The 13799-nt window shown below is 32.0% G+C and overlaps 1 protein-coding gene across 1 annotated transcript in view; it reads right to left on the reverse strand.

The window, feature by feature from the left end:
- Window positions 1-13449, reverse strand: part of LOC123309866 (tumor necrosis factor receptor superfamily member wengen) — a 112850-nt gene extending 99401 nt beyond the window's left edge. Inside the window, exon 1 of the mRNA XM_044893158.1 lies at window positions 13267-13449. Within this exon, the coding sequence (XP_044749093.1) occupies window positions 13267-13290 (24 nt within the window). The 5' untranslated portion in view covers window positions 13291-13449. The remainder of the gene's footprint in view (window positions 1-13266) is intronic.
- Between the last annotated feature and the right edge of the window lie 350 nt (window positions 13450-13799).

Raw genomic sequence — 13799 nt, forward strand, 5'->3', positions numbered from 1 at the left:
TCTTGAAACTAAGTTGGACGTTATCTAATGAATATTTGAACGTTATGCAAAATGAAAGTATTCTTCATATTTTTTCGTATAATGCGTCGTTTTCAAGTAATTTGATGTTCAAAAATTAAAAAGTATCTGTGAAATTTGTTGAATTGTGCACTGAATACAACTCAGTTTAAAAGAACTAGAGATGTGTAGTGTCAAAGATTTGGCTAGGTATTCTGAAAGTAATTTTGTTTTTTCAGGGATGGCACAGCACATTATGAAAACTTATAATGACTATAACTTTTTACCAGGGCCGAATTGGCAAAAATGGTATAAGAAAAAAGTGTTTCTTTGGACCTCAAAAATCTACTGTTAAAATATTAGTATGAGTTAAAGACTCTGTATATCGATGATTTCGTCAATAACGAACCTCCGCATGAAATTTCAATTTTTTTTAAAAGAATTCACATATCTCTAAACTAAAGCTATGGAAACAGCTAGGAGGGATATAATTTCTAGCCGTGTTCGATTTTAAATGATCACCATGGAAAGAATTCAATCGAAAAAACTGAATACATCGATTTGGTTGTACGTAATTATGTCTGATAACAATCATAAGCCGATCAACTTGGACCTAGCGATCGCTTTGAGGAAAGACATCGTCAAAACTTGTTCCTAATTCCAAGGAGAAACAAGTCCTGATGTAAAAGTATAAAACTTTATTTGGAATTACCAACTTTTTCAGTGGGTATATATCGATGATCTCTCCGGAGTTTAATGAACGTGATTCTCTTGAACAAAATTGCACAATACGCCGCAGAATGGGAAAAGGTGACTCGTACTATTCAATGGCCATTTGTGGTTGTTTTACTGAACAATCCATACCATATGTGGTCATAAAAAGGAATTGTGTGCTTCAAAATAAAAAACATATAGGATTGGACATGACAAAAGCATTATTCAGTTTCGTATGATGTTAAATAATATTTAACATGAAATTTCGATATAACTTCTTCTAACTTCAGGTTACAATTTTCGAGTATTCATTATAAAAACAACGTACTTATTTTTATGTGATATCTGGCTTCTCTTTGAATATTCAAGGGTGCCTATATTCCAAATTGCCCATAAATCATTAATAACATGAGCTCATTTGGCACTTAGTCGATTCCATTTCTTCACCACCATAGCACTTGGCCAGAAATGAACGCAAAATTATGAAGCAGATATTTTTTTGAATACTTTGGAGATTTTAGCCCGATGTTGATGAAAATACAGTCTTTGGAAAAAATTTGAAATCTTTTATTTCAGTGAAGTTGTGTTATTGGAATTTATTAGTGACCAAAAATTTCTCTCACATAAGGCATATTTTCATATACAGAGTTTTCATAAATGATTGCGTGTGGTTTACTTAAGGTTTTCGAAATAAGTACCTATCATAGACTAAAAATTAACTGCCACTAAGATGTTTTACTCATTTATGAAGCCACTCCATACTGTATAAGCCTGAGTCTGAGTGTTTTCACGCAGTTGATAGTGGGATCGGAAAAAGTAGGTAGATATTCACTTCCGTAAAAAAATTATTATTATAATGATTATTATATATCATTATAATTGAAAACGACTTTGGAGGCTTTCTCTATTGAAAATTAAAAGATAATTACTGACTACTTTTCCTCCTAATATTGATAATTCTATCGTATTCTATTTCCTTCAAAACATAAGCATTGAACGTATACAAGCTTTAATATGATCAGGAGAATGAAATAAATCACTTAAGTATAATTCCTCTGAATTAGTTCCAATCTTCAATATTAAGATTGTCCTCTTGTCCAAACACTGATTTTTTAATAATAGATAGACAGGAAAAATTTTTTTCAACGGTTCGTGTTATTATGGACGGATATTGAGAAAATAAGCCACTAAAATTTAAATTCGTATTCCTGAGTTCAGTTTGTAAATTTTTACTTAAACATATTTCGATATTTTTTCATACGTCATACCAATATAAAGGGTATATATGTAATATTAAAAATGTCAAGAAGAATCATTCAGATCAAATGAAAAAAGTTGAGGTTCCCAGTTGAAATGCGAAAAAATTATCACGCACGAGCTTTTTGAAAAAGCCTGTGTAAATAAAACTTCTTTTACATATTTCTATTTACGAAACATTTTCTACACAAAAAGTTTAAACGGAGCATATACAATCAATTACCCTGCACATAAAAAATAAACTAACCCATGATGGTGCATCGTTTGTAAAACCCAAGAAAAAATGAACTTTAATATAAAATTTGCAGCGTCTTTTAATTCTTTTTTCGAAATCCACATGCTGTAGACTGAAAAGTTCAGAGAGAGAGAGAAAGGAGTCATTAATTTTGTTTTCTTGCTCGATTTCACAAGATTATTTCACAAAATAATGAGCCAAAATAGTATTGAATAAGGGAATACATAACTACACATATTATAAATGTTGAATTTTCAATAAGATTATTGGAGAAAAACACTCAAGATACCTAGAAATCTCCAATGAATTCGAACAAGGACAACAAAAAAGAAGCTATAGATAGTAGAAATCTATAAACTCTCTCTATAAAATCTCAGTTCTGTAGTTCAAATAGGATATCGTCAAAAACCTAAAATCAATTTTTATCGGCACCCTGGTAAAAACCATCTACAGTTTTCCGTTGCGACACTTACTCAGTAACACTTTCATACATATTAGTTGAAATTTATAAAAATGGAGGTTCATCATATTTACTTATTTCAACTAAGTATATCCCTGTCAATCCAACTGATTTCATCATAATGTATGCGTACTAGTCCATTTATAAACCATACAATAGCAAAGCGATCAAATAGTGAATTCGCAATTTGGTCCTTTCTCGTTGAAATTGTTCCTTAATAGGTAATTTCCATAGTGATTAGTCGAAAATTGCATAACCAATCAATCCATATGAACAAATCGTGACATATTTTCGTCACATGTATATTTCGATCGCCAAATTTTGTTCGGAATCACCTAGGGGTGGGAAAATAGGATTGAAATCGGAAATGCGGTTGAATGAATTCTTTTTCATATATTATAATTATATAATTAATTTTGGAGAATTACAGGCATGCCTATTTAGACCATTATCATTCACGTAAATGCACAGAAAATTCTCCCACGTACTTTATCACACTAAAAAGCAACGGCCTAGGCCTAAACAGATAGGGACACAACCTTCCAGAATTCTCAGTGAACTACCAAACCGGATACTAAAATCGACATAATTTTTAAGTAAGCTAGCATCAAACTACATGGAGCTTTCAGTCTCTTCCCTCAAAGAAATTCTGGCTATTATATGTATACCGAAGAGAAACAAAACATATGAATGAAGTTATGAATAAATTGTTCAGGGTGATTTATTATCAATTATTGTCCCAACTTAAAGTATTGTGTGCCACTGTGTAGAAAAAAGTTTTATAATCAACATGTAAACCTTTTTTATATTTGAATAGTAGGAGGTACTGAGCTTTCATGATCAGCATATATTTGTTTCTTGTGTTTTCTAATAATTCATTGGAATCCCTGCATTACGGTAGATTTCATTTGAGACGGGTTATTATACAGAGTGAGTCTTTGAATCGTACAAATATTTCAACAGTAGATTCTTGAGGTAAAAAGAATAACTTTTTTTAGCTATAGAGATATAGCTATTTCAAGTTTTCATAATGAGCTATGCCACCTCTGGAGAAACCAAATTCCCTTCAGAATAATAAGCTAAATCTATGACACTACACACTGCAGTCCGCCAAAGTATCCAATTTTCAGAATATCACAGAAATTTTTTATTTTTGAACACCAAATTATTCGAAAACGGCGAATTATACGAGAAAATATGAAGAATATTAATTATGCAGGGTGTCTGTAAACACATGTGAAGAACTTAGGGAGATGATTCCTCGATTAAAATAAGCAGGGGTAGTTCCTATAAATTTTCGAAATCCTTCCAAGATACAGCCTTTGGAAGGCGATGACGAGTTGACAGTTTTCAATTTTTTCACGGTTTCTAAAAAACACTGAGTCATAAGTCATAAAACTATACATAATATGAAGCACTAAGTATATGTTACTCACACAATTTTTTTGATCTCATAACTTAATTATTAGGTGTTAAAAATAACAACCCCTAATGAATTTCCTTCAAAAATTGTTTTCGTGGGATAGATTTTCAAAAAATTTAATTCTCTTATGGTTTCCCATTCAATTCTGGCGAAAAAAAGTCTCTTGCAAAATTTCGAAACAGTTGATACTCGGAAGAAATAAAAACTTAAACACAGTTCTGATCAGTTTTCGTTCCATTTCATCGTTTAAGTGTTCCATAGAATGACTACCTCCCGCTAAAATACATGCATCAACTCTGCCTCGTACACCTTCTTATACTGCTTGTAAGTTTTTATTTATTTCGAGAAAAGTATCGACAGTATCGAATTTTTGCAAGAGAATTTTTTCCTCCATAAATGAATGGGAAACCATAGAAGAATTTTATTTTTTGAAAATCTATTCCACGAAAACAATTTTTGAAGGAAAATCATTAGGGGTTGTTATTTTCAACCCCTAATAATAATAAGTTATGAGATCTAAAAACATTATGTGAGTTACATCTACTTAGTGCTTCATATTATGTTTAGTTTTATGACTCAGTGTTTTTTAGAACCCGTAAAAAAATTAAAAACTGCCAACTCGTCATCGCTTCCCAAAGGCTGTATCTTGGAAGGGAAGTCGATTTCGAAAAAAAATTATAGGAACTACCCCTCCTTATTTTCATCGAAGAATCATCTCCCTAAGTCCTTCGCATTTGTTTAGAGACACCCTGCATAATAAATATTCTTCATATTTTCTCGTATAATTCGCCGTTTTCGAGTAATTTGATGTTCAAAAATAAAAATATTTGTGATATTCGGAAAATTGGATACTTTAGCTGAATGCAACTCTGTTTAAAAGATCAAAAACATAATTTTCTGATGACTGATGAAAGAACCTATCAATTAAATGTTCATTTATTTTCGAAATTGTTATTCTTGTTTCAGATAATTATTCAATTATTAGCGAAGACGGCTTGTTTTCGAAAACACTTAACACTACAAAAACATCAATTACTACCAAAGTGATTGACATATTAAATTTTTGTCATATAAAGTTAGGATTACTATTAAAAAAACTCAACTCCCCTCCAAGTCTTGTAGAAGGTACATACAACCTCCTCAATTTTGTTCTAGCGTTTCTCAACAAAAAAGTATTTACCGAATTGTAGAGGTAAATTTTACCCACTTTGTATTTCCGGATATATTTTAGCCAATCTTACTTCTTACTTCAGGAAAAGAATATATGCTCAACTATCTGGAGTATAAGAAAGAATAGGACACATAAAAAAATTGGTGCATTGTTTTTTCAATATAAAAATTCTTCAATAAAATAAGATACACATGGTACGTGACCCATATATTATACTATTATTGCATCGTAAATTTAGCAACATCAAAACAATGCAAGGTGTGCAAACCTGATTATATTCTGTACACAAACAAACTTCATGACATAATACGAACGAAGATTGTAAGAATTGGATAATGGACCCAGTAATTCGTTCAAATCTTGAAGATCGACCATTTAAGTAGCACAAATTGGAAGAATAACAGACCCAGATGGCCTCCATTTAACTTTTGTCCAGGTCAAGTCCCTTCAACGCGGCCCTCCTTCAAGTCGGTGCCGTATTAAGGTCCACACACATTATACATATTTATACATTCTCCTTTGATGGCATTGTCAAAGCTGCTCTCTTCTGGAGTCTAGACAATATGTATATCGTGATTTATGAGTGAGGTAAAGAGGGTTGGAGTCATTGTCGTCTGATGAGAGCACGTCAAATTATACAGGCTGTGTCGGAATGGTTCACCTTGTATACCTAATATTAATAATCTTCGCCGAAAAATTGTAAATCATTAACTTTTGAATCTCAACCCAAATATTTGAGAGAAATTGTAGTACGTATACTCCATTCACTTTTATTTTAGCACTCGATTGGCCATGGAAATTTGACACATTTCACTCTGTATAGTACGAAAATTTGGGGTTATGACGCTTGTCAAAACATTTTTGGGTTTTAAATCAACGCTATGTTGTCCGTTCTACGTAAAAGTTTCTGTTATCACGTATTTTATCACAATGTCGAATCTCTTCGGGAAATATGTGACGAACATGAATACGTTACATCAGTTGTAGATTTCAAAAATATTAACCCGAAGATGAAATGCTTATGATGCAGTGGTTGGGAATGGGTATCACCCGAAGGAATTAACATATAATTACAAGAATGTTAAATTCTTCAACAAAAATTATCTTGCATCAATATAAGTAAAAGGAAATAAAGGAAGTTTCAAGTCAAGACGAACTTCACCTTTGAACAAAAATTTCACATGAATAAACAATTAACAGGATAACTGGTGCTTATTTGTGGCTGTTCATGTTAATACATTGATATAATAATAATTAGGTACTTATTGGTACCTTAAGACATTTACAATGTATAGGACAAGTCAACTGAAAAATAGAAAAATAAATTTTCGGGAACTTATTCTACGAAGACAGTAATCGAAATTCCTGTAATAAACTTTTCGCCTTAATTCACTCAAACATAAAATTCTTAAATGCCACCACTTTCTTGAGTCTCCCAATAGAAGGAAATTCTTTGTCATCCCCTTCATTCACAATCTTTCTGATTGTGGAAATTTTCAGTTGAAATATAAGTCGTTTAGATTCAGATGAAACATTATATAAATTTTCTTACATTGAATATGTTCGCTACCGTCTGACGTATTGTGGATTTTAGAATATCAGGGTATAACTATTTGAAAGAGCGGACCTGAATTGTAAATAGCACTTCCTGAAACCCTATATCTCTTTCTGCATTTTCGTAATAAAACTTGATATTAATTATGGCAACGGCGTCATGACATTAACGACATTTTATTAGTGCCAACCTTACTCTGTACTGGTTACAAAAACTTGAGAAAATTATTTCATGGCCAACCGACTGCTCAAATAAATGTGAATGGAGTATACACACATAGTTTTTTTTGTGGAGTTGTATTCAATGTCTCTGTGAAGTTATAGAAGGTGTAACTATTCATTTGCGAAAAAATTTATAGAGAGATTCCTTGTCAAAAAATAGTATGGGTCGTTTATACAGGGAGGATTCCACTTATGGAAATAATAGTAATTCAAACAAGTGAGATAATGGAATGTTTATTCATGAGAAAAAGTTTAACCCATGAGCCCAAAGGGAGAATAGGTTTATTTCTTAGAATGAATAAACATTTTAATTCATTTTGATGACCAAAATGCTGACACTTGCCAGAGAATTATCTAATTTATTAAATGACATGATAGGTATTGCTGCCATTGATTTTTGCTAAGGCATAACTCAATTCATAGCAACAAGAGCCATATGGCGTTTATCCACTCATTTTCGTGTTATTTTATTTCACTAGTGAATAAAAAAAATTATTTCACAAGTGAATTAAATTTTTTTTATTTTATTGAATGGATAAACGTCAACTTACCCTTGTTGCTTTCCGTTGAATAATGTCGTTTTTAAACGTCAAGTAGAAATAAAATCCTTTATGTCCTTATGTTTGAAAATTATTAGAAATACGGGAACACGTCAACTTTAAATTCAGTTATGCGCTTTTTGCCTACTAGGAAATTTAAGTACGAAGATAATTGCAGCCTATAAATACACGCTAGATACTTACCTATTGATTAATTTGTTCTTCTCAAGAAACGTTACTTTTAGCTTGATATTACAATAACGTTATTTGTTTAAAATGAATTGACTTATAAAAAATTGATCTTCCAATGGTATAATACTTATAATAAGAATGAGAAAAAAAATCTCTTGAGAAAAAAATATTTTGGGGTGGCTTTTTCGACCCCTAATTATGAGGGAACAACACAACTTTCCTAAATGCAGAATTATCTATGCTCGAAGTTTTAAATTTGCCTACCACCGCTTAGAGAAGTGTGATAGTAGATAGTAGCGAAAGATTTTTACACCGGTTATTTCCAAGCAACTCTAATTTTTTCGCAATTATTCAATACTAAATATTACCACCATAGGCATCATAGGCATAGGAATGAGCATAGGAACCATTAGGTTCCAAATCAAGAAATTTCTTTTCATTCCTCTTCGTGACATCTAGGATATTACATATCCTGAAAAACACACTAAAAACTGCGTTAAAATTTATGTATTGTTCATGGCTTAATATCCTGCCAGAAGTGCCAGAACACAAATAGCGAATACATTAGATATCATGCTCTCGTAGGAAATTGTTTTTTTTGCATAATATATCGATTTTATGAAAATACTCTCCTCCGCCTTCAACAAAAGAACAATTTTTATTCAACAAATTATCAGGGAAAGTTTAATTTTGACTTCATCAGCACTTAACTTTGATTCTAGAAAGTGGATGAACGAGAAAGCCAAGTAAGTGGAATGAAAATTATATAACATCACCCATAACTCCATAATTAATGAAATTACATAGCTTCATTAAACTGCAGACAAGTTTAAAACTTATATTCAAAATATTTGGAAGTATTTTTGTGCGAACGAATAATCCCAATAGAATTAGATTCCTATGTATGCAAAATTGTCATTTTAGAGTGAAATGAGTGAGTAAAAAATAGGGCACAAGAGTGATATCTTTATTATATCGTTATTTATTAGTTTGAAGAAAAATGCTCGAACAGGTCAATTTTATTTTTGAATTATGTCTTATATAATTGAGAAGCTTGTCTTGCATCCTTTATGATAGGTGCATGGAGGGTACTTGGTTTTTATAGCAACCCTGATCTTTTGTGCCAGTAATGAAAAGACAGACCTATTGTTGCTGAGGATGATTTGGATCTACCCAGTTTTCACTATAAGGATGAAATTGCTTAACTTATTGAATTCGAAGTTTTACTTTTTTTATGTATTTTGAGGTCGTTATACATATATCTATGTATACTTCAGATGTTTTTGAGGAATTATTTAAACGATGCTTTTTTCATAGGTTAGTAATTGATGGAATATGTTCATTTTCGCAATCATGATTTTCATTTTAGATAATTCATTACTTAAAACCTTACGGAAGAAAATTTCTTCGATAACACTTCGAAAACATCAACCATACCTAAAATGTAGTAGATCATTGATAAAAAATACATAGAGAAAGTAAATATCTGAATTCAGCATGTTAAGCCATTTCATGTCCTTAATAAAATGGGAGTTAATAAAAAAAACATCAATGGCCAAATCGTCCTCAGATATGAAAGATTGATTCATTTCACCCAAAAAGTTAGGCAGCCATTTAAAAAAACTCAACTATCTTCAATTCCTCGTACAGGGGGCATAACAATCCCCAATACTGCATGATAGTCTAGTAAACAGATGTTTGAAATCACTTTTCTCGGAATAAGCTGCATTTTTGATATAATGATTGTAACGCTAAAGGAAATATATGGTCAGAAATGCAGGTGTCAGAATTATCAGGAACTATAAAAAATTCGTGAAAACGTTTGGAAAGTTATGTTTTTCTAAAAATTTTCGAAAATGAGGTGGTTTATCAAAGAAAGTTTCCAAAAGAATTTGTAGAGCGGAAAATTCTGGTAAGAATCAATTTTTTCCCCATCCTCTTAGTGTTCATACTGACTGATAAGCAACGTATAGATATCCATGATTTTGAATTTTATCCTTTTGAGCACTATTTCACAAAATAGTTATCTAAAATTCAAGATATGAATTTTGTTCGTTATTTTTTGCTCACTCTGTATATTTGGCTCGTACGTGGAAACATTTCATGTGGACCCACATTTTTACGGCACAGGAAGTGTGGAAGAGATTATTCCATTTGTTGACGCCTATAGTGGAAGTCTACTCCGGTAAAAGTGGCGACTGAAGGACGGAAGCACACCTGGGGATGTATCGAAGATTTCGACATACTCAGGAGAATGGTCAATACATATTATTCTATGCTTGTCGTTTTAGTGCAGTCTGTAAGGAAAATACAAGAATCTCGATCACGAGCGAAAGGAGTTTTTATAGTACATGTTCTTCTTCTTCTAATTACCTCTATGACCTGGCTACTTGGATATGTGCTCAGGCTCGAACAGTACATGTTCTTGAATATATAAACACAGAAAACCCGATAGTTCCATGAAATTTGTTGTCGTGTGATACCGACAACGCAACATGCAATTCGATATTTCAACTTCACAAACCTTGCCCTAACAAAAATAAACACAACAAAAAAAGAATTGTCCAATTTGGTGCGATCGTTTGAACAATAAAGCATTTTGAAGTAAACCATATATCCTCTTTTATTAATATAAGATAGTCCTTTCTCAACGAGCTGATTTGACGAAAAACTCCCAATCTACCAAAATATATGCATCTTATTACTGAACCTTTTAGTTTTCAAATCAAATGCTCAGGAATCAAGTATCGCCATAAATCTATATAAAAGTTTATTTAAATTTCAACAGCTTGTTTAGTTAAGAATTCTTGATCGAATCAGTAAATGTAAGTAGACATCGATACGTTTGAATGCTATAAGGAAATAGAACCTTTTGTGTTTGATGTTCAACGACAAATATGACAAAAATTCTGTTCTGAAAATTAATTACACAATAATTAATTTATCATCAGTGGAGCAAAAAAAACGTTTCGAATGAACGGGTGAAATGAGAATTAAATTCTCTTCTTTCACGATTGCAAACATATACATATAACAATAACTTATTTAGTTAATATGTATTCGAGATGAACTACTAAAATGCAACTAGGGGATTTGAATTTAGTTCTAGAGATTGAAATCTTTATGTATTTATTGGCTCAACCGATTATTCGCATAATTCTGTGCTAGGGTTATATTAAGCACGTTATACCGTGCGTTACACTATTACGATGATAATAACAAATTCATCCAATCTCAAAAACCACATGACAAAAAATAACAAAAGCGAAGCTTATTTCTAGTGTCCGTGATTATTTATCAACACAAGTGACTCCTTATTGTTTATCTAAGGGGTCGTATTTCACTGAGATGGTATTATTGAGAACAGCGTGATTCATGTGTTAATCTTCAAATGTCAATAGGAAGATAGAATGCAAAGAAGCATTTCTGGATACTGTTAATAAAAATTACAACTCGATAAGGAATCAGTTAGATTCCTATAATCATAACAGCTCTCACCATTTTACTCTCACCAGAAAATCATCCATCTGACTCATTTATAGTTTATTTCTTTATTCAATCAATCATTTTCTTCAGATTGTAGTCTGTAACCAGAAGCATCTGAATTGAACCGGTACTTTTGTTTAAGAAATAGAAAAAACTGGGAAATCTTCTGTATAGCTTTCAATCACCTAAATTCAAAATGAACTCGCCCATTCAACTGCTTCATTGTATCCGGAAAAAAATCATTTCATCAATTTATGGGGAATGACAATTTTCATTAAAAACCTTTGGGGCTTTTGAACAGTCATGAATGGCTTCTGAAAGAAATTTATGAAAACATTGAAAAACTAAGAAACGAGTTCAGTTCTATTCTACTGCTTACGTTGAAATGTACGGCAGTATTCAAGTTAAGAATACTGTACTGTACTACTGAAAATCAGAGGAAAATTCGCATAGTTGTCCCTGTTTTTGCTTGATGGTCCAAGTAACAGACAAACGGAAAACACTAACATAGGTACACCAAACCTGAGACCAAACCTTTGATGGTTAAAAATAATCTTCAGTGTACAAAATTGGTTTGGTAACAAAAACGATGCATAAGAAATTCATGAAAGATACTGAGAATTAGAACATTTTGGATAATATGGCAAAATAAAAAAAATTAAAATTATTGTCGGTCAGAATATTTTTAGAAAAGTTTGTTCAGAATTGAATATTTTTCAAGTTGCGATTTTGTGATTGAAATACCAAGTTTTTGTACAACTCAAAAAAAGTATTGAACTGATTGTAACAGTAGGTATATCATATTCTTAAAAAACAAATTTTAATTTTGACATTTAAAGTGACGTTTTGAAACGTTTTACTTTTCGCAACCATTTACGCAAAGTAAAATATTTCGCAACTGATGATGAAACGATACTTGCTTCCATGGTAACGGAGTGAAACATTGAAAAATTTCCGTCACCAGACGATTTTAAAGGAATCTGCGAGAGAAGCTTTTAATTTTAATTCATAGCAACATCCTATTCAGAATTAGAAAAAATATTGTGTGAAACACGTTGGGAAACACTATTTTTCGTATTTCGTGTTCTATTGAAAATACGCTCATTGCGAAAAATAATGCTTTTTCCTACTGGTTGCACAAATAACTATTCCTAAATTTGAGCATTTTTCACTATTTTTCCAAAAATGTTTATGTGGTCCCCGGTAAATACATATTGTATTTATATTCTGTGTATTGACGTTTTTCTAAGAGTTTCTTTATGGAAGTCATTTCTGTGGACGACTGAACTGTTCTATACCGTTGGAGTTCACATTTCATATAACTTGTGTATTGTGTACCGTGTACCTATAATATCCTCTACACTACGCGTGATATAGGGGTGATCAATAACTCACGAAGGAATACAAACAAAACATCGAAAAATTATGTGATAATGGAAATAACTGATGCGTTGAAACATTCGCTCTCTTTTTTTTTCTTTTATCTGGAAGCAAAACAGAATAAGAAATCACCAGCCAATCGAATACACTAAAATTTATTCGATTTCGTTGAATGATACCTGAGGAAACGGCAAACTTTTTATTCTTTATGGTAACCCGTACAACGTTGACAGTTATAAATAGGCAAGACAATTCAAAAGGATATCCGTAATGTGGTACCCTTTAGATTGTTGCCTGCCCAAAATAGAAGGGTTCGTTTACCAGCACTAATTTATGGGTCAGAAATTAAATGGAAGTATCTGATTCTTTCAGTCTTCATCACACACTCATTGACAAGGAAGGGATTTACATGAATAATATTATGTTTTCCAATAGATTATAAGATAAGTTAATAATCTAAATTTCAGTGAACCATACTTCATCTTCTTAAAAACTGGTTGAATTTGAGCGATTAGGCGAATTATGAATCTATTCCGCAAAAAAAAATTGATGAAACCCAAGCAGTCATTTGATATATAATCCAAAAAGTTTTATTGCAAAAATTTCCTTATAAAGTGAATTCTCCAAGTGTGTTACCTTCAAAGATCGGTGAATCCCCATAGATAATGAATAATCCTTCACCTTAAGATATGAAATAGTGATTCACAAAAACAAACACGTAAATTCGCCACATATTACGCAAAAGTCGCTCGAAAATAATGCAGAGCTCACGCGTAGTCCCGCTTAGCTCCGAGTTCACTTCGGTGAGTGAAACGCGGTAACGCGGCAATTGAAACCGAACTATTCAAAAGGAGAAGGCCTGCGCAGCAACCCATCAGGAAGAAGCGCGTTTTTATTTTAGTTTTTTCGAAAGTATTCATTATTTATGCAGAAGGTTGACAGGTAGAGCCCTTTTCTGCCAGTTTACTTCTTTTCATTTATATTTCACATTTCACTGATGAAATAAAGTTTGGTAAATAGTTGTGGTATAATGCCAATATCTCCGGAACCACTTAGATACTTAGTTTGCGGTTTTGACAGGTCAATATGTAATGCTGTTTGGCTTTCTATCAGTAGGTTAGTTTCAAAGAATAGCGCTTGCAGTTTCCAGCAAAAAAAAATTTAGTATA

The sequence above is a fragment of the Coccinella septempunctata genome, chromosome 3 (genome assembly GCF_907165205.1).
Source record: "Coccinella septempunctata chromosome 3, icCocSept1.1, whole genome shotgun sequence".
In the NCBI taxonomy this organism is placed as follows: Eukaryota; Metazoa; Arthropoda; class Insecta; order Coleoptera; family Coccinellidae; genus Coccinella; species Coccinella septempunctata.